Source organism: Agelaius phoeniceus, chromosome 1, assembly GCF_051311805.1.
Source record: "Agelaius phoeniceus isolate bAgePho1 chromosome 1, bAgePho1.hap1, whole genome shotgun sequence".
NCBI classification, from domain to species: Eukaryota; Metazoa; Chordata; class Aves; order Passeriformes; family Icteridae; genus Agelaius; species Agelaius phoeniceus.
Genome location: NC_135265.1, coordinates 15,032,798 through 15,059,844, shown reverse-complemented (window position 1 = coordinate 15,059,844; position 27,047 = coordinate 15,032,798). Strand labels below are relative to the sequence as shown.

At 37.5% G+C, this 27,047-nt stretch overlaps 1 protein-coding gene across 7 annotated transcripts in view; it reads right to left on the bottom strand.

The window, feature by feature from the left end:
- The window catches only part of ARHGAP12 (Rho GTPase activating protein 12), a 75,701-nt gene that overhangs the window by 31,690 nt on the left and 16,964 nt on the right, over positions 1 to 27,047 (bottom strand). For 4 of the 7 annotated variants that reach the window (XM_077173399.1, XM_054634550.2, XM_054634576.2 and 1 more), the window contains exons 3-5: positions 11,202 to 11,465; positions 5,999 to 6,139; positions 4,344 to 4,424 (exon numbers count right to left, since the gene is read on the bottom strand). In XM_077173399.1, coding sequence (XP_077029514.1) covers positions 4,344 to 4,424; positions 5,999 to 6,139; positions 11,202 to 11,465 — 486 coding nt within the window. The remainder of the gene's footprint in view (positions 1 to 4,343; positions 4,425 to 5,998; positions 6,140 to 11,201; positions 11,466 to 27,047) is intronic. The other 3 variants (XM_077173406.1, XM_077173415.1, XM_077173410.1) reach the window with 2 other exon arrangements.

Below are 27,047 nucleotides of genomic sequence, written 5' to 3'. Positions count from 1 at the left end.
TTGGCTTTGAATAAACTTTTATGCTATTCTGAGAGATGTAACACCTATGTTACAACTTTTGCTTTTCTTATCAACTAAATCAGTAACACATTTTTCTTAAACCTCCATAAATAAATAGGATTATTTTTGCCCTTTTAAGGGATTTCATTCCCTTCCTTTCTCTAGGGAATGAAGATTTCTCTGCCAGAGGATGTCAGGGTGATAGCAGTTGGAGCCTCAGCCGCACAGAAGGAACAGAACCCAGGCAGAACGAGACCATTGGGACAAGCAGCTCGAGCTCAAATGTACCAGTGACTGAAAGACACCTCTGGATAACCTACTTTATTCATGTTACTGTCTTGGACATCCATTGCTTCTCCTTTTAATCCTCAGGGTCACCAAGACTGCTCATCTTTGATGAGCACCCCAAGTCCTTGCTGATTGCCACAGGTCCTGCTGTGTGCCCAAGCAAAGGCTGGGGGCAGGTGGGAGCCACTAAACCCCAGGACAAATGAGGAAGATCAAACCAGGTTTTGTGTGTAGAAATGCAGATATTAAAGAGAAAGGAAAAAAACCCTGACTGCCTTCTCATACTTAACTCGGGTTTGTTTTTTTAACAACTTGTGCTGTTAAAAACCACCTGGATCCTCACACCAACTGAGGCTGTCTCAACTTTCACCAGCCAATCCCAAATTTAAGCACAAGAATGTCACTACTGCTAATGAAACTGCCTAGTGCACTCACTTGCAGTAGACTCAAATGCCAACACACAGGGTAAACCTCAAATCCAGCAGCACAGCTCAGAACAAGACAAATTTACCATAAGACAACCAAGTTTTCTTTACATGTGCTCATACTTCTTTTCCTTCACCATTTAATTATGTTCCTGACATTACCTGCCCCCTGTTATAGTGTAATTTTTTCAGCTATCATGCTCTGACCGTTTTCAGGTCTCCATCAGCAAAACCATCCACCAAGTACCAGAAGTGAGGCCCCTGAGCTCACCCCCCATGCTGGCAGTGCACAGAGTGAATTCACAGACTGCTGCTCCATTAACATTGCCAAAAATGAAACTCCTCCAGCTACTCCTTCCTCTGTGGGTACAGCAAGGAGAGTTTATGCTGCAGGAATTTGTGAGAGGAACACAGACAATTTCAATATCACAGTCTGTAAATATTAACACTAAAACTGGGTTCACTCCAGAGGCTTACAGTAGACACATTTTCTTCCAAAGGCTACTCTTGGATCAGTGAGCTTGCTCAGAGGCAGGCCAAGCATCATGCTCTTATGTCAGGTGTTGGCCTAGGAATGCATTTTGAAAATCTAAGAGATTTTTAATCTCTACTTTTTATTAGGTTATCCCCTATAACTCTCATTTGAGCTATTCATTTTGATATTTATTCGATTTCCCACCTTTTTTTTTTTTTTTGTCACTTTGATAGGTTAACTTTTCTTGAAACTTCAGAAATTAGGGAGTTCTTACTCCTGAGATGAGTTTAATTCCCCTCACCTTTACCAAAGATTTCTCATTTGCTTAAGTCATAAAACTCCTATTAGAGAACTATGTTTCTGGAATAGGGCTGTAGCCCTTCTTAAACTGGATTTAGACATTATTTTTTTATTAAACAGGAAAAAAACATATTTTATTATCTAACTTTTAATTGCTTGTTTGTTGGGGTTTTTGTTGCTTGACTGTTTTGGTTGGGTGTTTTTTTTAATAATTGGCAAGAACCAAAAGCTGAATACAGCAAAATTCTGCAGATGAGAAATCTCAGTCTTCTGCAGGATCTAGTAGAAACTATGATTAAAATATTATTATCCATTTTAAAGATTAATTCAGTATGTTCTTCTCTTCCACTGCAGAAAGCTGGGTCACACTCATCATGAGCCTTAATAGACTTTTCAGCAGTTGTCAAAGCTACTGCATCTGAAACATCATTTTTAGCCAGAGGCATCCAGCTATTCCTAGATGTTATTTAAATCCACATGACTGGAGGGCTTTCTGTGAGACTGTCTAAAGTAATTTGTTTTGTAACTGTCCTCCCTTCCCAACATATTCCCTCACAATTTTTAACACACGTACAAGAACAGAGTGTTATTCCCAAGCACGTGCACATTTATAGTTAATTCTATTACTCTGAAGATTTTTAATGTCACAGTATTAGCTCAGCTAGTGTGCTATTTCCAGAAAATCCCTGAACCATTCTTAATTCTAATGAAATCCAGATTATTAACAACCATCTAACAAAAAGATTCTATTCTTTTTCTGGTTTATAGTATTACATGACCATTCTATTATATCACTTTATTTCACAAGATTTGGAAGGCAATATTTGTGCTAAATACACGGAGGATTAAAAAAAAACCAAAAACAAAAACAAAACCCCCAAAACCAAAAACAAACAAACAACAACAACAAAACAAAAAAAAACCCAAACTGAGCAAGAGTAGGATTTTTCCTAGTAACTTACTTTTCATTTAAGCAAGTGTTACAATGCTAAGATATTTCTATGGCTTTCTCTCACTGCTCCAGAGAACTTTCAACACAGATTATTTTTCTTCAAAGCAGTTTTGGGGTCTGAGTGTTCTTTAATTCATTTTTTTAAGTACTTTATAACCAGCTTCAGCAAGATCTTTGAGAGACTAATCTTCAATCATGTTTAATTACTCACAAGCATAACATCTTCAAATACATAGTTACATAAACTAGCTTAATCTTTTGTTGAAATATTTAAACTGTTCCACAGAATTTCAGGCTAAAAGCCAAGATTCTGAATCTAAGAGTCAATTGCTCATTTTCTTCTGTTTACCTTATATTTGCTGCCAGTCAAGACTGACTAGTTTCAAGAAGGGATTAACAAGTAAATTCCACCCAAATAAGAAATAATTTTCAAGGAGAATTGCTAACATCAATTTGTGATCACTTGCAGATCACAAATTACAAATCAAAGGCAATGTTTCATTTTGGAAGTGGCTACTAATACAACAGAACTCAGACTTTGTTTAGAATCACTAGAATAACATGCATTATTAAATAAATACTAGAACCCACTCCCTTATGCCTCCTAATGTACCTCAGGTAATGGTTCTGGATTACCTTTGTGACTTATTCTAATTGGATTAAAGGCAATTTGCTATTTAATTCAAATCCTAACTCAATCTATTTTTGTGAAACACAATTTCTTCCAAGTCAAAACCTTCTGCACAGCATGAGTCATAGAATGAAGCGAATGAATGCATGACATTATTCCCCAAAATTATTTCAATTATACATAGAGAAGTAATAATTGCTTCTGGTAAAACCTGGTCTATCAGATTTTAACACTTCTAATAAATCCAATAGCTAACCAAAGCTAAACAGCTTTTAAAACCAATAGGTACAGATGATATTGTTACATTGAGACGTGTTACAAAATTTAAGTTACCTAACACTTCAGACTGACATAGGAGAATTCTCAAAGCTAACTCAGTGCTTCAGATGCACATTCTTCTACTGCCATAACAAAACAGCTTTGTATATAACTTCATTCCTAATTTTCATGTAAATATTTTCTCACAAGTATTATGAAAACCCTACCTATTAAGGTTGCTCCTTCCTAAGTGGAAGTGACTCTAGACACTGATTTTTGTACTGATAAAACAATAATGGAGAAACATGCTTTTTCATATATTTATGCACACAGTTTTGTGTGAAACAATTTTTTTAATGGTTACAGCTTATTATGTAGTATCAAACAAAGAGCAGGGAAGACATACATAACAAGATCCCTATGACAAATGCCCAGTTTTTTGAAATGAATATGAGAATTAAGGAGTATTAGATACATCCTCAGACTACCAAGTGTCCCCAGATCTGTCACTTCCCTATGAATTTCTATTTTCACTACAAAATTAATAAATACCAGAGCACAATTCTGGTGAAACTGTGCCATCCTCAAAAACACCATAAAACTCTACTGAAACTTTTGTTTTTCAACACTTGTTTGCATTACCACTTTGGAGGGTCCTAAAAATAGACTACAGTTTCTCAGTGAAGATTTCTCCTTTTTCCTATACAGTTCTTCTTTGCCACAGCAAAATCACAGATACTATTCTGCAGCCCTGCATAAAACTTTTGCTCAATTCAGCAAAGACACCTGATCTCCTTTGACATCTAAATAAGCTATATACATCCATTTTTTATGTCCTTGAGTACTTTTTTTTCCTCTTCATAAACAGAATTTCCAGAAAAATGCAATAACTAACAAAGAGCAATATCTGAGTCCTCTGGTGGTTAATATCTCACATTAAAGGCCTGATAGAACACATATTCAGGAAGATGGGAAAGCCCCAAGTTACTGAAGTTTCTTTTTTAGGTCACTCACCTTAGGTAACTCCCACTCTGATCTGGAGCCATCAGCACTGTAGTAGTATGGTCTACCTTGTTCATCTGCGTGTTTTATCCACTGCAGAAAGAAATGTGATGATAGAAAAGGTAATCAGAGTGACAGTCACAACAGTAAATCTCCGAGACCTGAGATTTAAAGTTAATTTTTAATTAAGTGCCATCCACTTTGGCTGTGTCTAATGCACAACCTCCATTAACTAACTAAGGTTAGATTGCAGTAAGAGCAACAGTTTTCAGCATCCTGATGTTTTTGTTCTGTAATTCCTCAGAAAAAAGTCCAGCAATATCACACAAGAGATTGTGATAAATAGATTTTTTTAAGATGCCATATCTCATTCCTATCAACATTATGCTGTCAGTTTAGGGAGGCACAATTTTTCCATCACATCTGCATCAGGATCTTACACATAAAATTACAAAAAAGCAGCTCAACTAGCAACTGCTGATAATATGAGAGATTAATGCGCTCATTGAACAATTTTTTTAAAACATCAAGGGAAATTTGAGATGCAGTCCCTAGAGAAGTCATGAAGAAGACACTACAATTTCTGTAACCTCTACAGAAAAGCACCTCCCACAACAATCAAAGTAAACCCACAACAACTGGGACTGGTCATGCAGAAAGAAAATAATTGTAATGAGAAAAATCCAACAAGATGATTACAGAAAAACACAGAAACACTCACAGCAAGGCTCTTGGCTCAAGCAGGTTTCACAAGATTTCCTTTCTATAACAGCTTGTGGTAGGAAAGGCTGGTTTTTATCAATCCCAGTGCAATTAAAAAAGAAGGCTGCATATTTGCTAAAACATAGGACTGTGCTTTACAGATGTTTGTCAGAAACTGATTAAAGAGAATAAAATTCTAAAACTGACAAAAAATCTAACTATTTCAAAAATACTTGCAAATAGGACTTGCCTAATTCAGCTCAAGAACAGGTGGTGCTATAATATAACAAAGTACTGTTTCAGTGAACTTTAGAAGTTTAAAAAACTAAAAATGCAACTTCAGTGAACAATTGGAAAAATGGACTGCTTTACAAATATAAACAAATACTGTATTTTATCCAAAGTGGGAGAAATGTTTATGGCATGCCCAGAATCACAGTAAGTTGTCAGTAGCAATTAGATAGCAAAAACAGGGCATAAATCTGCTGACACGGCTGTAGTTTAATTAAGAAGTTTGTCTACATCTGAAAGCAGTAGTGAAAAATCTCTAATAAAGGAAATTATGAAAGCGATAAAGCAGCATTACATTCAGTTTAAAAACATCTTAACTAGAAGGTCTATGTAGACAAGAGCAGCTCTTAAAAGACAGCAAGAAAAACTTTTTGGTATGAAGTTTGTTCCTGAAGTATAACCAAGAGGAAGGGGAAGGGCAGGAACTAAAAACATTATACATGGTATGTTCATTTAATACAATCTGACACACAACTGGAACTAAAACTGCTTCTAAATAACAAAAATATACATAAGAAAAAAAGTTCACTTGCTAAAGCTTCATGCATATTTTAAAAAAACAGAAGGAGCTACTGCTGACGTACGCTCCTCACTTTTGGAAATGCAGGTTTCATTTCTAGAAGTGAATTAGTGGAAAAGATTTAGAACACATGATGAGAAGAAGGAAAAAGTACCTTTTCATTAGTATAGTCATTGGTATATAAGGTTTGACCATGTTCATCCAACTCTTCTGACCAACCCTTTGGAGGAGAACCATACTGACTATCTGACTGGCTGTAACAAGAACTGTGGTCGTTTTCTTCTGATGAAAGATGCTACAAGTAGTCAGAAACATACAAGGCAGTTTTGAGAATGAAAGCGCTTTAAAATCTGAAAGATCAAAGATTATTTGACTAGAAAGAAAATAGCAATGAAAACAGAGAGTTCACATTTTTATATCTTATGAGAGAACGAGATGCATTTTTACAGTGCAGACAATTCAAAGTATTTTCAGAACTAGCTTTTGATGGTATTTTTTTTTAATTTCCACTATATCAGATTTCACTACTCAAATTTAAACTCCAGGGGTTTTGTCTATCCAAATTTTGTTCCTACAAATTTACATTACTGATGAAGAGAGTTAGCTTTAGTAATCTGCATTGCCTTAAAAAAAACCCTGGGAGCCCTGCTACCTCACTTTTCTACCACCATCTACCACCATCCCTAATTTCATACCTAAATACTTCTCCTTTTCTCAAATACATCTGGAAACACAGGAATGATTAAGGACAACTTGAAACTCCAGTTTCACCCTCTTAGATGGCAGCATTTTACAGTATTTGTCCACTGCATCTTAAAATACTATGAATTTCCACTCTCCTCCTTCGAACTGAACATGACAAAGAGCATTGCAAAAGCAAGGCTTTGCACAAGGCACAGCTGACTGAGCTGAAAAATTGTTTCCTGAAGGTAGAAGTCAATTATTATCCTAGGAACAAGTCTGATGTGCAATGTAGAGAAAAGATTTTACACACACATCAAACTATTTCTGTACCCCCATAAACCTTGTTCATCCCCTTGCTAACACACTGTAGTCTTATTCTAAGCATCCACTCCATGCATCAAAAAAATCTCCCTTCTTTCATCTCCTACAACATCTCTATGCTGTGGTCTCCTGAGGAATTGTATGTAGATTTCCTTTCAGTGTCTTGGATCCTCAGCTAGCAGGAGGCAAAACATTTAAGACACCCTGCTACTCAGAAACTAATAAAATACTATGCTTCAATAACATTGGCATAAGGGTTTTGAGAAAAACTGTAAAGCAGGAGAGAGACAATTTCAATTTTAAATAGGAAAAAACCTCTCCCAAAAAAAGACTCCCAAGTCTTACAAAAAATACTCAATTATCAGAAACTCCCCAGTTTTTAAAAGTCAGTGTGTTTAAAGACTATATGTTTAGTGACATATCCAAATGATTTCTGTGTAGGTTTTTGGTGTTACTTTTCTGAGTATCTTACTACTTGTGTGACACACACTCCTTTAACTGACATGACCCAGTTTACCAAGCACAGGAAAACCCACAGGAAATTCTTAGACCATTAATTAAGGAACATGAAAAAAATGCACATGTCCTCTACAGCTTACAGAGTGTGAGCTTGTAAACTATGGATTAACCACTGCTACCTCTCTTGCTCATGGGGCAATGTGAAATTCTCATCTGCCAATTCCTAACCACTGTGGGGAGGGGAGGAGAGCAGAGGGAGCAAGGTGGGGGGAGTCTTCAGTCTCATTTTTACACTTGCAGAATTAAGACTGAAGAGTTGCCAAGGGTGCTATTGGCCCCATTTGAACTACTGTTTCACAGGATAACTATATTGTATACATGTACTTAAGTTTGCATGGTTTTAATAGTTAAATATTAATTGCATTGACATATGGTAAATCAATGTAGAAGACTTTGGACATTTTTATTATTACTATCTATAGAGATTATGACCTAATAATATAATACATTGGCATTTGCCTATTCCAAGCAACTCCTGATACTGAAGAAACACCTACACAGGTAAAACTAAACAGAGGACCTAAAAATGAAAATTCTCCTAGAAGAACCTCTGTTGTATAGTAGGAATGTTAATGTGTCTATCTGCATGGCATCCATATAATAATAGTTTAGATGCTGCACGGTTTAACTCATATCCTGTACATTTGCAGACCTAAACTTCAACAAAATTCCTGAGTTATTACAAATTTTACCAAGCCAAGGCACTCCTTGTCCCTCAGCTGTCAGGAACAGCTGCTAAAGCTGCATGAATACTGTTTAGAGAACACTGGCCAAACCTCATTCCATAGCTTTCAATTTCACTTTCAACACTTTTTCAGCATTAACTGCCTATATGTTTTTTCATATTGTCCATGCTTTATATCAAGTCTCATCCCCAGTTACACTATCCCACACTTAAATAAACCCATCTTAAGCAGACAGGTGCCTTATAAGAACTTTGTTGTGACATTAAGGAGAATTGCAGAAAAGGTCCCCCATAGCATTGCTTCTATTGTCATTCTTGGCTTTCTTCTGTTTACATAGAAAGTTCCTGGGGGCAGAGACCAGTTCATCACCAAGCATTTACTAGGAACAGCTACCTGTGTCCCTCCTATCACTTCATCTTTCTAGCTTTTATCATTACTTCTACTTGTGAAAGTGAAAATAATCAGGAAAAATACTAATTAAGGCAGCTACCATCCCTTTATTACCATTTGTTTATATTAAAACAAAACCCATGGAATGAAATCACATTCTGGACATGATTTAAATCTGGTTTTGAAATTCAATTAAAACCCATTGCTTTTCTACAGCTGTTGGGTAATTTGTGGATGTCTCCTTCACATTATGATCTATCCAGGTATTAAGGGTTTGTCTTCTCTGATATTGTGACATCTCATTCCTTTTATAGTTCAACTTAATTAAATCACTTCACTTGACAAATTCCTCCTAGTTACTATTAAGCACTCCTTCCTCAGATACATCAACAAATCACTGCCTCTAATACATTTTATCTGTAATTTCAAAATCTTATACACTTTCTTACAGGTCCTGTCCATAGGACTCCACTGCTTCCCCATATCCCATCCATGTAACTATAACATCCATTTAACTCTCATGACCTACTACTGTTTTCTTTGTGCCATGTCTGTGACCAGCTACTTAGGCAAATAAGGTACAATTCTGCCTCTTTTTAATTATCCAATAAAATTTGATTTCCTAATCACAAAGTTCAAAGACCAACTCTAAACTATGTCACGTTTCATATATTACTCATATATTATAATAGCTGATCTCTCCGTTCTCATTTTTACATCACCTTCCCTTTTGCTATCTAATACAACACAAGCTCCTCTGAGGACAAATTAGTAAAAACTAGCTTTTAATCCTTATGCATGTACTCTTTTATTATTAAAAGAGTATAACTCAGGCTAGCATAAAAGTCAACTTATAATTATTAAGATATATTAGCTCTAACTTTCCCTAATCAGACAAAATTTGAGATGTCCTACATTTTCCTGTAGCTCAGTCTTGGATCTCAATCTTTACTTTATATTGGATTAAGTACTCAGAGGTTCCAAAAAGCAACATGAACAGTAGAGTGTGAAGCATGTTTCCAAATGCAGAACAGAAAAGAAACAAAAGGAAAGAGGGGTGGGGGGAAAGGCAGCTTCAAAATCAAAACATGACTGCTGGTACGTGGATTGACATGACCATGCAATGTGTGCCTCCCCCTAGACCCATGTTTTGATAGCCCAGCCAAGACACAAATTACCTAAGGAGCTTATGCTACAGGAAATACAGGCTTAATGTCTAGTTAAAAATCAAAACATGTATCCTCCACTGGTCTCACAAAGACTGAAAACTTGATAGACATAACTGCCTGATGGCCAACTTGTGATACCTGAAGCACCACAAATAAACAGAAGTGAGATGAAAGAAGTAATGGGCAATTTTTAAAAAGCAAATTAAAAATCAAGCATTCCAAAGATGCAACCATGTGGTGAAGTGATGGTACAGATGTATGAGCAGGAGTCAGAGGGATTGCTTGCAGATGGGGAGGGAGAAAGAACTCTTGCAATCCTTCCATGAAAAGAAGGAAGAACTACAACAATGAGAAAACAATTACTAGGAGATGGAACTACAACAAAGAGAAAACCATTACCAGGAGATGGAACTACAACAATGAGAAAACCATTACTAGGACAAGGAGAATCACTACTCAAACAAGCCATCAGCTTACCCAGACTAAAACCAGTCTTATCCAGCAAAAGGACAGTCAGTGATAAATTAAGAGACCATCACCAGAGGTACCAAAGGAACAAGGCATAAACATTCCATCTGTTTGCCTGTTGGCTGCCATTCGTCTGAGGCAAGAAAATTTGGCTATTTAAATGCTTGTGGATGTCACAGCTGCTGTAAAGGCCAGTGCCAAAGGAAATGAAAGGTTTCCATTTCCCTTACTCACCTGTTCCTGTTACTACCTTTCCAGAGGTAGACAAGCTTCCAGCAATCACAAAATTTTGAGCAGTCCACAATTCAATTTTTAAACTAAACGCTGATTTTATGGCTTAGATATATATATAGGATATAGAGAGACACTAGTTATAGTTGTCACAGTAGAAAATCCACCAAATATATATATATGTATACATATATATATGAAAAAGGAATATAGAAGTGAAATATGTAGAAGATTTTTTAATAAATATTTGCTTTCTCTTTCCATCAGGAAACTAGTTAACCTCAGTACTGTTTGGACACAAGAACACTATTTTAAGCATATCTAAATAGTAATATCCATCTCCCAACTATTCCTTTGCTTTATCTGAACCACTGCAGTTCAGATAAATGCACTTCACGATCAGACTTTCCCTAGCAACTGGCTGCACAGAATAAATTGGCACCTCAGATACTAGTCCAAATCGTCTTTTAACATAAATAATTTCACAGTAAGCTTCAACTATCACGAGCAAGGTCAGCAGCGAAGTTTTACCAAAAGGCTTTGCAAAAGCAGAACTTCTACATTATGAAAAAACTCCATTGATATACCTAAAGAATATGTTAATGGTCTGAATGGAATCTAGTCAAAAGTAGCAATATCTGTTATGGGGCTGTTTTTACAGGCATTTTTTTACAAGTTGCTACTCTTCCACACAGTTACACACACACATTCCTGTACACAAAAGCAACTCAAGAGTGAAACTGTTGACCACTTCATACCAAGACACATAACCAAAAAGACAAAGGAAGACACTCCTTGACGCCTCAAAACCAAGAGATACCAAATCCCACAGCAAAAGACCATTCAAATGCATTACAATCTCATTGCTTTTGATCTCAGAAGGAACTACCTCATGATCTGCATGGCTCTGGGAATCCCCTTTATTAATGCTTGCATCTCGGGCCCACCGCGGAGGTTTCCAGGTTCGCTCCTGTGATCCTCTGTTGTAGTAATAACAGCGTCCTGTCGTATCTTTATGGGTTTCCCATTCCCCATTTATTTGGATTGGAGCACTTGTAGGTAGAGGTGGAAGTGCAGACTGAGATATTTTCAGTTCTTGTAAGTTAGCATAAACTGGTGAATCAGGCCTCCCTTGGCTTGGTGGAGTAGTTGGCTATTGAGAGAAGAAATGCACTGTTAACGAGCAAATGAATTTTCGAATGCTCCCTTACAAATCAGAATGCAGTAGTAAAACAAACCAACAAACTCCTTCTTTTGTTGTTAAATAGAAAAGCACAAAGGACAGCCATAAAATGCTGGGCTGTAAGAACATTAGATTCTTAATTCTAAGGTAGATATCACAAGCTATATTTATTTAATACTGAACCAATTTTTCAGCATTCCTCCTGATGACAGCTGATAATTATGTCTTACAGTGGATTTGAAATACACTGGAATCATCATCAAAAAATTATATGCTTGCCATGCCTTGCTGGAAAACTTCAGATTTACAGCTCAAGTATTGCTCAGAAACTGTAAGTAATGTGATCTTGTTGAAGACAATACATAGCATTTCTGAGATGCCACTTGTTAGGCAAAGATTGTTCCCCAACCTTTCCACCTCACTGTTGATACAGTGATGGTGAATGTAAAGCAGAACTTTTGCATTCTCAGCAAGGTCTAAACAGGCAGCTCAGTCAGAAAGATGAGCACAATCTTCTGACTAAGAAATTCTGAAAAACACCTGGACAGTTCACCTGTATGCCTTTTCAAACATGCTTATTTGAAAATATTTTAGGCAACATCACCAAGTGTTTCAATTACCCCTCACTTCTTGTAGAAATTAAGTGGATATTCTTATCCACCTGATTTTGTTCACATACATGCACAAAAGTAGAACAACAAATACCCATAAGAAAACAAAACACTAATGACAATTGCTTATTCATAAATAGTTTGCTAACGTGACAGACAGCAGAAATTATGGTTTCAAGACCAAAGAACTTAATGAAACCACAAGTACTTCCAAATGAGCCCCTACAGTGTTTAGGAGAGAAATAAAGCCTCAGATGTTCAATTTTTAAAGCCCAATACAAATACGCCATGCAGAGTGTAAGAGCATGTGCTTTCACAAGAACTGTGATTATGAGATTGTGAAAGCAGCTAGTTATTAAACCAAAATAAAGAGTTTCCTAGTAATGCACTGCCATTTTTATATTTTGGGGTACAATATTAGGCATTCTAAAGGAAAAACTATACAATTTATACCATCCCCTTGGTTTTAATTAGGCAGCTTTGCTGTAGGCAAGTCCTTGTGCCTCCTGTTGCTACTGCATTGCATAAAAGATCTTTTATAATGTACTTTTAAACATTAAAATCATAAGATGCTAATCTAGGCCACATCTAATCATAAATTATCAGGGTTTGCTCAGGCAAGACAGCATATCATACCACACAATCAGATATAAACTGATTGCACCATAGGTAGAACCAAATATGGGCAATATCCACAACCGAAGGGGGAAACAGCTAGAGAGGAACTTAATGAGATTATAACGGGCATGGGCTTGTTTTGCGTGCCTTTAAAAGAGACAACACAGCTTGCCAGATATAGCAAGTACAGTACATCTCAGGCAAACCACAAGTGCTAAAAACAAAAAAATTGCAGCACTGGCAAAATCTGAAAGCCAAAATCAATCAGTATCCTCCTATACCTGATTCGAAGGAAAAAATCTGCTACAAAACTTGATAACAGTAAAAGGATATTTTTCTACTATCCAAGTCACACATGTTGACTTTTTTTGTTTTATTTGGTTTGGGGTTTTTTTGTGAGGAAGGCAGACAGAACAGCTGCCTTTGGTAGAGTTGACCTTGAGAGCCCTAAAAGCATAAACAACACTACTGTGAATGAAGACCACCCTAATGTCTTCAGGGCTGAACCAATTCCCTGGGATGCTGGGGCAGTAGTCTTGGTGCCTCCTCATTCAAGAGAACCATTTCTGCCTTGGTGTCCAAGAGCCTGCAGAGCTGCACCTCCCACGTTAAACCACAGGGTTTGTCACTGAAATGACACCACAGAACGTACAAACCTCCAGCTCCTTCCTCTCTTTTAAGGAAGTGGCAAAAGTGGCACCACCAAGCACCCTGGCTGCTGCCAGGGGGGGCTGGTAGCTTGCACAACCCTCACCTCCTCCTGAAATTGCTCTTCCACACAAAGCAATAAGGCAGCTCCTCTGTCTGGCCCAAATTTAACAGCTACTATTTTGTTTTAATTAAGACAGCTAAGTGGCATCACTAAAAGAACAGCTGTGTGTATTAATAAAAATGTTTTCCAAATAGCCTGAAACACAGAATGCTTGGTATATTTTTGCATTGGAATATTTTCTCAAGAAACACATAGGAATATGGCTCAGAGGCTTCACATGGAGGTTTTCAACCATTCCAGCATTATAACCAGCACAACTCCAGATGAAACTGCAGGACATGAATGTGCTCAGCCAATACTGGGAGCTCCCAGCCAAAGTATTGCCACCTAACTCAGGCAGCATACAAGCTATGTTTAGAACAGTAACACGATATGAAAGTGTAAATGAGGGATTTTCTTCTGAATGCTTAGTGCTTCCAAACTCAACATACCAATTTCTGGTTTTCAAGGAGAAGACAGAACTTTTCTCCTGAGCAACAAACAAGACAACTAGCTGTCCTGCCCAGCCAGCCCTCCAGCTACTTTCATTCCCTGCTGTTTTCTCTTCTGACAGATTTTTCAGAGAGAACTGCAAGATTTTTGAAAGACATCTGGAAATTACTGCTTTCAGGGAGGCATTAAGAAAAAGCAAAGCCACCAATCTGACTGTAACACACAGCTTAGCTCATAAGTACGTCTTTGAGGGATATGACTTTGTTATCAGGATCTATTTTTAATAACCTTGCAGCACACAAGGAAACTTCCTCATACCCTGAGCCACATGATGAGGTATGCTGTTTTGTCTAGGATTTTGCTCAGTTCAACAGCACTCAGCCTTAACGAGGTTAATTTTGTCAATATCTTATTTATTGATAAGAAAAGCAGCTTTTAGAAAGTTCAAAGTTTCCAGAAATTACCATCAGTGTACCTTCTATGCCAGCATTGGCAGGGCCAATCCCCCCTCAGGCTGGGAAGGGGAGTCCCACACAGGCAGGTCACAGTGCATGGCCCTGTAGGGCTCCCAGCCACTGCACCACCTCCCCCTCTCCTTCCAAATGATCATTTTGGGAGTTCACAACTGAGTTCTGCAAAAAACTTGAATAATTTTAAGCCAAAAAGCAGATTAATTTAACTTTCATTTACCAAAATCATTACTTACTGACAATATATTAATATGATTAGACAAAGCATTACCTAGACCAAAACAGTTCCTGATCACTTCCATGGGTGTATGCCCAAAACCATACACAGTTTAGGGAGATTTAAATATATGTTAAACACCAAACAGGACTTCCAGTGAGAACTTCCCTCCCTGAGGCCTTTATTTTTGGCACTATCAAACTCTGACTGCTCATAAACATGGAATTAAATCTTCCCAAAGAGACTCCTCGTCTTCTCACTATCAGAATTGCAAGAACACGTCCTTCAACGTGCCCATGCATGCACGCACAAAACGCCTTCTACTCCAAACATTTCAACACTCATTTGCTATTTGATATGGATTTTTCATGTTGCTTTCTCCTGCTAAGAACAGTGAAGGACTCTTGCTGGAAAAGTGATGTAGGAAAATTAGCAAGCAGAAATACTTCTCTGACTCGACAACATGAATTAAAACTGTACAGCCCATTAAGCACACTGGCAACTTCAAGAACATAAGGGCCTCTCCCAGAGGCCAGTAATGCTCTGTATAATACTGTAAAAATCTGCCACATTTAACCTAGGTCTCTCCAAAATGTCTGCTCACACTAGATTGTTGTAATTGATAAGGAAGAGAGTTTCATGGAAGCAGGACCAAGTTTCCAGGATCAACACACAGCATTCCTCAAACAGAGACTGCACACACAGCATTTTCAGAACACAGTTTTTATACTGGCACAGTAGGAAGTAGATATGGGCCTTTAAAAAAAACCCAACCTGTTAATCATTCATGAATGAACAGTCAACATTTTTAACAAAGGCCACAGATATGCTATCAGGCCTCTGGAAACCTGAACTCAGTGCAGTGGAAAGCAAATGTACACATTTCAGTAATGAAAGTACCTTGTGAAGTGGCAGAGTATGCCAGCAACAAAAAGCCAGAAAACAAAGTTCACTTGCAACAGGTAATTACCTTTTTCCTTTTATAGAACTTAAATTCAAGACAAAAACTTGTAGAACATAACAACTGCCTAAAGAATAACTGCAATGCTAGCCTGCAAAACATGACCTACCACACATGAAATAGCTTTCACTGTGGTGCCTCTGTTAGCAGCTTCTTTTAATGCTATGAACCTGAATGTAAAAGCTTTCATTTTTCAGTAGCAGCATTCAGACTGCTGTAAGTAGCTGCTAAAAATGAAGACCCTTAAAAAAAAAGCAAGGCAAATCTCAGTACTCCTTATGAAGTTACAAACAACAGATTGTCCATACTCATGCAAAAGAGGAGCATTATATTGAAGGAAAGTAAGGGAATACTGTCTCTACAGCAGCAAGCTGAAGAAAGGAGAACAGGCAAACCCCACAGCATCCTGAGACTGGGAATGAAGCATCCCAGCTCCCTCAACAACTGAGCTTCTTGCCAAGGAATTCCCACTGTCCTTTTAGGAAGGCCTGGGACTTCAATACCAGCTTTATTCAAACAGGAATGATACAAAAGAAATCTCAAAAACTCTACAGTTTCATGTTCATGAAGTGACAGCTTCAACTGGAATAATTAGCTCATCTTTTCCTTCCTGTTTCTGTTTTTGGTTTATATTTTTACAAATGTTCTGGACTCTGTTTTCTTTCTAACAGATACAGGCATATTTACAATTTATACCCAAAAACACACAAGGGAGATTTTTCAGTGAGTCCTCTACTACCTCAGAGGTGAACAGAACAAGCTAATTTAACAAGCCAAATTTAAATGGGAACTGAAACAACTTTTTACACTCTAGCCTTCTCCAACACAGGCTGGATAATTCACAATTTAAGTCTAAGGAACATATAAAACAAAGAGAGCAAACATTATAAGCCTGTTAACAGCTGATTATAAATTTCAGACAAGCTATAGTAATGCAAATATTATTTAAGTGCATTGAAGTTCTTGTGTTGAGTTGATCTGCCATTATAAATTGGTAAAAAAAAAAATATGACATTGCAAAGCAATACAGAAATAAAATCATCTCATACAAATCATTCAAATATATCTGCCTAATAAAGGCCATTCAACAGTTAAAAGTGTCCATTTAAAAATTAAGCAGATAGATTCAAAATAATTTTTTAATGACTACTCATAACTTCCTATTGGACTGGAAACAGTTAAATTAAGCATTATTCACTTTGCTAATTTTATCTTTCAGAAAAGTCTGCATTTTACTTGCACTGAACTACAGGCTGAGATATTATTTCTTTCTATTATTGGAGATAGTTGCATACAAATTATTATATATACTTCTATTAATATTTTGCTTAATGAAACCAGATTATGAAACAGTCTTAGGACATTGGGGTTGCCTGAATATGCTTGTGTTATTTCAGCCATGTAAATTCCCTTCTCTTTCAGCTCTCTCATAAAACAAAAAATTCCTATAGTTGATGAAAATATAAATTTTTATCTAGTGCTAGTGTAATCTATCAATATCTAGGTGAATAGCAAAAAGCCCCTCCAACTAAATCTATTTCTTTCCCTTTGTAGCCCAAAAGAGGTAACTTAAATTATTTTCATACCATCAAGATAATGACTTAATTGTATTGCAAAATCCTGCAGTACAGAAAGCGAAAGGTGGCTCCTTCTGCCACACTGACATGCACTCAGGAACAGGAATGGAAACTGGCTGCAGCAGCAGGACACAGCCTGTGACAGGAGGGAGCACTTGGCTGGGTCTTGGAGTACCAGAGACCACTCCCAGATCATCCATCACAAGTGACTTATCAAAGAAAATTGACGGAAAACCATTCTTTTCCCTGCATACTCTGCAAACTTCCCATTCACATTCCTGCAGTTGCTCACTGCATGAGCAAACTATGACATATGCACGTAGGAAGTTTACAGCAATAAAAGAAAGTATACTGAAGGACAGCAACAGTGATGTCAAATATTTTAAAAAACGGAAATAAGATCTTACAATGGGATCCTTTGTCAAACATGCACAAAGATGACAGTGTTTACCGTACTTGTACTTTGCCACTTGTACAATCTAGCTTCTCCCTTCCATAAAAAAGCTTTTGTCCAAGGATATAGACAAAGCTGCTTTTCCTATAGCAGAAAATTTCAATACCATATGAAACACTTTACGCCATACATGCTTACACAGCAAGCTTACCCCAGATAGGAAAGAGGAGCCAAATTTGACAATGTTCAAAAGTCAGACAGTAAAATTCCTTCACTCCTTTTCCCCCTGTTCACCAGATTAAATGCTGATAACTTTATTATGTGTGTTGAAAGTATCTGCAACCTAATTCAGAAATTTAGCCCACATCTTGAACAACCTGGATATGCCATACAGAAGGAGATTTACACATTTATTTTTCTTCCACTTTTAGGGAAGTTAATTTCAAGTTGTTTCTGCATTTTAGCTCAATTGCTGTCAGTTCTTGAGCTCTGTGAAGCCTGCAGTACATGTCTGAATGCTGATTTGTGAACAATAAAGTTGTTGGGAATCATTTGTGATCTCTCTCAAGGATGTATTCTATAAAAACTAAAATAGTACACTAAGAAAGCACAAGAAAAGCCTAGCTTGCTTTCTCCAGTGGAAAATTCTCCTGTAATAGGCCAATAGGTACTGCTTTTCAGATGGCAAGTATCACAAGAACACAACAAGCACTTCAGTAGTTTTAGAACTGTTACAGCAGAATAATCTCTTGAAGTTTCAGAAGTAGTGGAGACTCCTCACTTATCAAAGCATTTATTGTTTTAACTGGTTTAATGTACAGCTGTACATCTCATTTGCCTCAGAGAGGAGAAAGTATTCTTAAAGGCAGATTATTAAGATCTTCATGGAACACCTCTATGTTGTATCCATTACAGAAACACAGCACATCTAAGAAGTTAGCTCCTATGAAGTATTATTGTGGGAATAGTGTAGAATGGTATGATTTGAACTCATAATAGCCTCAAGGTCATGGAAAAGTTTCCATTACTGTCACTTCAAACTGAATAGCAATTTTTTCTACACTTTACATTTTCAAAAGTACAAATCCCATAGCCTTTAAGTGTACTTTTGAGGGTCCAGTGCTTACACAAAGCAGTGTAAAGCCAGGAACCCATGAAACTGCAGATGGGAAAAGAAACACCACCTCTGATAAAATTCCCAAGTTACTGAAGTTGTACTGAGCAAGCTCAAAACCCTAAAAGATAGCTTGAGAACCACTTGAATGAACAGAATGAAGTCTGAATACTACCACACAAGTCACCAAAACCCCATCATTCAGTAGAGCAAAAACTGTAATATTCTCCTATTAGAAAGAGAAGGGAAAGCCCAGAACAATTAAGAAACTCTATATGTATATTATAATGGTTCACTTTCACAATAGTTAGATAGTTAGTTGGGGATTCTTAAAAAAATAGGGAAAATAACAATTTGCAAGAGATAGTTCTAAAACAGAACAGTCATCAAATATGTGCTCTGTTAGAAAGGGTACTTCATTCCAAACACTTGACAAGAAAATGCAGAACTCCCACTCAGTTTACAGCTGCTGTCCTTCTACTCTGCTGCAAAAGCAGATTTCACTTGTGTGAAACTGCTTCACCAAATGTTGTTTGTGGCAGCAAATCCAGCAAGCATTTGTTATGGTAGTATTTCTTTGTTAGGTGTTAGAATAATTTCAAAGTATGTTCTTGAGCTTATGAACATCAACACTTAGAAGTTTTTAATAACATGTGCAGCTGCAGAATATCACCAGTATTCAAACATACGAGCAAAGCTGATATATGAGCACACTTACTGGGATACTGGAAATACCTTATGGGATTAATTAAGGTGGCAAACCCCAGTGAAGAGCACAGTTAACTGGCCTAGGAAGCAAAGCATCAAATCAGATACTAGAAGGGCATCTGTTGGTTTGCCTCACTAATATATTAACAGTAATACATTCTATTGGGTAACTGGTAGGCTCCAGTCACTTTTTACCCTGTACCCTCCACATCTGGCTCTCCAAGCATTCCCTGAGTTTATTCCCTGCAATTACCATTCACAAGCAACTACACCTCTTATGTGCCCCAGAACTCCAGACATCAATTTCCTTGATTACACTGCCCACTCAGGAATAAACCCCAGAAACAGCTGAGGTAGCTGTAGCTATTCAGCTTGACTTCCACAAACATTGTATTAAAATCTTGGGAAACAAGTTTCAAGAGTGCTGAATTTATACACAGGAACACCTGAAAAAGCATGTTCTAGGGATCATGACTGGCTAAATAATTTCAAAACATATGATTTGAAGAACCACATTTTAACATACTGTCTAGCTCTATATTGTTGCAAAGCAAAACACAAATTATACATCCAAAGTCTAGAGAAATTACGATTAAATCTATTCACCAAGTAATGCATTCATACTCTATTATAAAACAAACTTGAATTAGGGAAATAAGAATCTCAGAATATTCTTAAGTCTGTACACACAAGAGCTATCCTTTCTAACAGATCAGAATGTATACTATTAAAAAAAACAAAACAACTTTTTTTACTTTTTCCTTTTGAAAAAATTGGTTTGCTAATCTTAGAAGAAAGGGAAGCCAGGAGAAAAGTAACTTGCCAAAGTAACTTTACATGAGTTAGTTACCCTAACTACCCATGCACAAAAGCAAAGAATTTCCTTTGTGCAGAAAGGCAGAACCACACTGACACTTCTGCTTGTACAGAAGTTCAGCAAATGCTTTTGCTAATTCAGTTCAGGTAACCAAATCAATAAAGCACATAGTTCCACAGAGTCAGGCAACAACTCAAAGTTTAGAAAACAAGAAAAACCACAAATTTATTTGTTTCAGAAAATCAAAGATTAATGATACATTTTTTAGACCTAGCTATGCTGGTGTACTGACTGGCCACTGGCTACCAGAAGGAGCAACCCCATCTCCCTTGCCCTCTGCACCCCTGATGCTGATGTGACCCTGCAGCAAAGGGATGGAAAAAAAACAGAATGGCAATAAACTAAGCCCGTTGAGACTTCTAAAACAAAACAAACAAAACCCCCACAAACAAACAAAAAGCTCTCCCATATTTCGACTCCTTAGGTGTCTGCAGGTCGCTGCAAGGTCAGCTGGAGACACCTCCGAAGTGTCTGACTAAGGTGACAGGAGAGCAGGACCTTCTCCTTCAGAGCCTCTGTGTTAGTTCTTAAGGAGGTTTAGCTGCCTAATTAAATTCCAAAGGTGGCTGAGAGAAGGAATTATCTTCAACTATCTAAAACAGAATCAGTTATAGAAACCATAATAAGTAAAGAACTGTCTATTTCTCCCAGGGACAGGTAAAAATGGCTAGATTGAAGTGGGAGGAAAAAATTACTTACATATGGAGCAAACAAGGAATTAAATTTTGCAACAGCCTGATCAGCAAAATAAGGAACTTTCCTTGAAAGCTTAAGTGCAGTTTAGTCCACAACCTTCAATAGCACTTTTGGTATTCTTGCTTCTGTCCCTATGCAGTGAGAAAGAACCACAATGGGGTTGTTCTCTATTTTCCTTACTCCCACAAGGCTTTGTAAACAAGGCTACATTACAAATCTCTAACCCTCATCCTGAAAAGCAGCACATTCACATCTGAAATCTGAAACAAATGAAGAAGCTTTTAAAAGTATATAGTAAGAAGCTAATTTATTGTACAAGTATGCACAATGAAATGCTGGGTTTAAGTCCTTGTTTTTTCTTAAGAAAAACCAGCAGCCTGTAAGAAAGAGCAATACAGGACCAGATCAGAGCCTTCAAAAAATAAAGTTGAAGCAACCTCATGCCATCAAAGAAGGAAAGAAGTACCCCAAGTAGCTCAGGCAGAGGATAACAAATATTTTAAGCTGACTAAAGACAGCTCTTCCTGTCACCTCAGAGTACAGAATGCAGCAGTAGGATGAAAGCTAAGAGTAAGAAGAGAAAGGTATTTTGTTTACTAGCTGAAGTCCCACACTTGGAATGAAAAAACTGAACTCTGAAGAACATGGTTTTTGTCAGCATTTTGAGAAAAACTGTTTTAACATTAAATCTAACACGTTTAATATTTTACATCCAAAGTATAAAATACAACATTTTCCTCACAGCATCTCGAAAAATTTAAAAATATTACTAATAATAATTTTTAGTAAGAAAACCTGGGTCAGGAATGTTGGGAATATCTTAAATCAGTTTAAGTCAGGGAAGATGCTATATTTTCCTCTCCTCTGCAAACCACCAGGGTATCTTAATACTCAAAATAAGTTAAAACCCAGAAGTGTCATAAAATTATACCAGTAAGGAAAGAGGACATTTTCTTTCCCCTCCCTCTGCACACTTTCCCAAAAAAGAAAAATTTAAGGACAATTTTCTTCAACCTGTAGCAAAATTAGCAGGGACAAAACAAGAGGCTACCACTGGATCTAGTCATCCTTCCAATTTCAGACATTCCCACAAATGTGAGGAGTGAGTTATGAACAATCAAGCTTTTCAGATTTCAGAAAAAAATAGGGACATACCCTCATTTTCAGTTCACTGAGGTGGTTAACCTCCAAATATCAGTAAGATGCAAAACAAACCAGACAAGAAAATATACACAGTGCTGTATTTTGTGGGATTAATAGGCATTTTTTTCAGAACAAGCACGTTCAAGAATGGACAAACCTACTTCCATGTCCAGAGATGATCAAAAAGGCAGAAAAATCATCTCTACACTAAAAAGCTGTCCAGCACAGAATTTAAGTCACCCAAGGCAATACCTTGAAAGGTGCCAACAAGTGGGAATATTTGTGCTTCAGCTGTACTTCTCCCCTGACCAGCTCCCCAGAACTGCAGCTGTGAAGTCAATTCCCAGGTACAATTTGCAAAAACAACCCTAAAATGTTATGAGCTGGCAAACCACACATGTTTAATTAAGAGTAGTTTTACTGGACCAGTGGCCATTTCCCCCTGGTTCGCTTTCACAGCTGCAGCACTGACAGGAAACTTCAAGTCATTTTTCTTCCCTGAGAAGTTGCAAATACGCAAGTGATGAAACAAGCTGCATTTTGTAATACAAAATAGAGGTCTTGCAAACTAAATGAACTGGGCTTTGGGGCTTTTGCTTAACTTCTTTATGCTTCTGAGTAAATGCAGTGCAATCTAAAATCCAGTATTCATCCTTTCAGAAGCACTTAATTGTAATTTTCACAGTAAAAACATAACTTCTACATGGCCATGAGGATAAAAGAAATTCAGTTGATTTTATGCTACAGTAACCAAGAAAGAACCACAAAATAGCATCAATGCATAGTGCCTATAGCATGTCTGTTCTATCTCACATAAAACAATTGGTGAAGGGACTAAAGCAGCATGTCACATGGTCTGGAAACTTGCTTTTAAAAAAGGGAGAGAGAAAGAGTGTATGCCACAATCCTCAAAAAATAGTAATGAATGGGCACATCAACAATTCCCCCAGAAGCTCAGCACAGCTATCCACCCTCCAAAGCCAAAACTAAATCTGAGTATCTCTCCTCTTCCAACAATACTCCTTGTTTCACACAGAAAATTACTGCATTATGTCCATTGGTATGTGTTGCAAAACAGGTGTCAGAACGTGTTCCAATGGTCCCTTATGTTCTACATGGACCACTGAGCAACCAAAAGGCTTGGTGCTATCTGTGCAAGATAAAATGCTGTGTTTGCAGCTGTAGATGCCAAGTGTATAAGTAACAGGACACACACACACAAAGTCTTACTTTGGTTTTCTCTGTGGATTTCATTCACTCAGACAAGTATGAACATCTACTGTAATCAAATGTTTAACAGAAATCCCCCTGCTTGTTTGCAGGTCCTTCCCAAACAAAGTTTGAAGTTGAAAGGCCTCTTATGAAGAGCTGAAACAAAGAGGCACAGTCTGCCAGAAAGGAGGAGGAGGTGTGTGAGGGAAGGGGGTCAAGTATTTTGATATTTGAAGTAGACTCCATCTCCCAAAGCCTGCTGTCCCAGTTGTACCAATCCAGAGGGGGTCTGCTAAAGATGCACTGATCATAAATACTGCATCTGGTCTTCCCAGGGATGGTACTGCATTCAAAGTAGAGCCATTCTGACCACGAGCAGCACTGCTGGATTAAGACCATAAAAACCTTTTTTGAATTCTGGGCTCCAGGAATGAGATAAGACTCTCAGAAGTAAGAGAAATGAGTGAGAGCAGCCCTAAGTGACCCAGACCCTGCAATAAAAATAGGAAGCAGAGTTCTTTGTCACATCCCTGCCCATCATGCAGACTGCCTGCTACCACACTGGGGAATGGGGAAACACAGTGACCCTTCTCACTTCTCCCATGATTGTAAGACAAATTCACAACTTATTTTTAGTAAAATGAACTGACAATTTAATTCCTTCTGCTGTCCAACACCATTTTTCACTGCTGACAAGAAAAAACTGAAAATCATCCAAGCCCTAGGTATCAGAGAATCATTCCAATTTATCAGTAAAATTAAGGACTTATTAAACTGCCCTAAAAAAAAAACCTACCCCTAAACAAAAGACAGGGAGGAAAAAGAAAACAGTCAGATTCAGATATCTGGCACTAACCCTGTCTGAAAGGGGCCTCACTAGCACATACATTCCCCCGTGCACTGCGTGCTCCAGATTGCAAAGCATGTTCCAAAATACTGGGGAGTGAGACATAATCTAAATTAATTTTTAAAACAGCAAATAATTTCTGTGATTTTTTTTTTTCACTGAAGTAGGATTTACAAAGTCTTCTGACAAGTGTAAAACCGTGACTAAATTTAGAGAGCACGTTTAAATGGACTAAAAACACACAGATGCTTTTGTTGCAAGGAATCTATTTTGTAAAATAACATAATTTTAAATTCTAATATAAAAGCTTTCATGTAAGAAAAGTTGTGTTGCAAAAGACACAAATAAATTACCAGCACACAGTACACAGGAATGTGTAATGGCACTCTTGTTATACAGCGTGAGGGAGTTCTGAAAACCTTGTCAAACTTCATTAAGAGGAATGTTATGCTTATTCAAAATTACTAAAACATTCCAGGCTTTTTTGACTGTCCTTTGCAATAAAGCAAACCTATTAGCAGTACATTATAGCTGAGATGGCAAGAATTTGCTAATGGTTTCATGCTGATTAAGCACCAGGCAGTGAGCAGTGCCCAGCCCTCCCCCGTGCTGCTGAATTCCAACTCCAGAGCTCAGCATTCAGAGGATCAGCTGGAGCCACCATCCTTTGGAGAACGTTCTCATTGAAACTGCAAGTGTTATGAAGTATGGCAGCACTGTCTGCCAAGCTGTCAGGGGGAAAAATGCTTTAAAGGACAGGTGTGGTTGCTTGAGTATATAGCAATGCTCTGCACATGAAGCTGCTCTTGAAAGCTGGTGTTCATCTGTGGAAAACACAGGTGGAATGGAAGCTGAACTTTCTGGGAGTCTCAAGAGAAAAATTAATTAATAATTAATGTATTTTGAATTACTGGATACACTAATACTTGGCTGTTGATTTCTGTGTTGTTTTTCAGCGAGATTTCCACTGAGCTCATATAAAAAGGTGAATTATGCAAGTGCAGGCATTGTAGGAGCTCTGGAGTCCAGGTCCCACGAGGGTCTGTAGAGTAACAGTGCTGAAAGCTGATCAGTCCACTGCCCAGAGAGCCTGCAGCAGCACTGCTGGCAGTGCCAGAGCTTATCCTGCTGGATGACTGTTAAGATTTTGCTGTTCAGCCAGATTTAGTATAACAGCTATATTAAAGATAAAAAGCTTATTGGGAAAATTTAAGTGCCTGAATAGGCTTTAGGCTAACATTGCTCCAAATGCTTTTTGTCTTCACAAGAGCAGTAATTGAGTATGGAGGGTGATTAGCTCTATCTCCTAAATAACACTTACTGGAAGCGTTAGCTGTGCATTTCTGATTGCCACTGAAATGGGGATTAGAGGACAGGCAAACTAGCTGGCACAGCAACAGTGCAGCAATCATAACAAAACCTCCAGTGAAGCCTCAAGATGAGCCTTGCAGCCATAAATCCCCTCAGAGGAATGCAGGGAGATGTTAAACTGCTAAACTCTGCTGAGAACACCTACTTTCCATTTCAGCATTTGGATTCATCTATTTTGAGCAGAACCTGAAGGTTTATGCCTCCTTTTGCCACAGCAGTGCAGAGGTTTGGGCCATACTGGCTGGCACACCATGACAAAATGCATCTGGTAGCTGCAAGAAGTTACAAGTATCAGTTTTTTTATAAAGTCACTTGTCATAAATCATGCCTTTATTGATATGCTTAGCATAATGCATTAATATGAGAAGATCCTTCAGCGTGAAGAAGATTCACACCAAGAAGCTGTTTGATATGGTTTTGATGGCTTTTCATAGGCTTCTTTCTCCACATAAACCTTCCCTCATAAAGACCAAAGCTTAGAGATTACACAAAAACCATTTTCCACACTATTCAAATTCTTTAACATATTTAAACAATTTCAGCTAACAAGTAATCTTTTAAATTAAAATTAAGCATCATTCTCCCACTTACTCATTTATCCCATTATTAAAATAGATAATCGAAAATTATTTTAAAAATCTAAATTCATTTTCACCTGGCAGATTTCAAAGAATGGTCACCATATTAGACTTTCCTGTCTTTAAAACCCACTAGTCCCTGTATTAGATTTTCCTTTATTAAATCTGTATTCAGATCCAGTATCCTCTCACATGTTTACTGTGTAACACTGAATATAATTAGTGGGTTCTATGACAGACAGCAAGACTTTTTTTACAAGGTGCAAGACAAAGTCACTGTATAAGGACTTAGAGAGGAGATTACAATTTCATTTTCAAAGGAGTCTTTGGTATTTTAGGACACTGCATTTCTTTGGAATCCTCCCAGTCTCCCAGCATATTGGAATGGGACATTCACCAGCCTGCCCCTTAACGCAAAAAGAAATAGATGGGAAAAATACTTAACATTAAAATGAATATATTTTTGGTTTTTCCAGTACTTTGCATGTGTTTTGTGTTTAAAACTCCTCTGACCAGGAAAAGTACCTCTGATTTTGGCACTTATGGAAATGAAGTTCACAGCTCCACTAGAGAAGTATTTTAAAATTAAATTCCCATTATAAGTTGTGCTCTTAACAGGCTCTTTATATATTGTCACCTCCAGTATACATAAGTATTTGGCTGTTTAGTTTGCATGTTGAAATTTCTAAATAAACCATAAAAATCCCACATATATTGGCATCTGTCATTTATACTGGAGGGGAGAGAGATATAAAGAATTAAGACAAAATGTCACAAGGGTTTCTAAATTCCCAAGACACTGCCTCTATTCTCAAGACAATGTACGTGCTACAGCACACAAGCAAAACTCTGAGGTTTTGTTAGGGCTGCTTGAACCCCCTCAATCTCATGTATTTTAATGACTTAGGACAAAGAATGCCTCCTATTACATCACGTATAACATTTCTTTCTGGT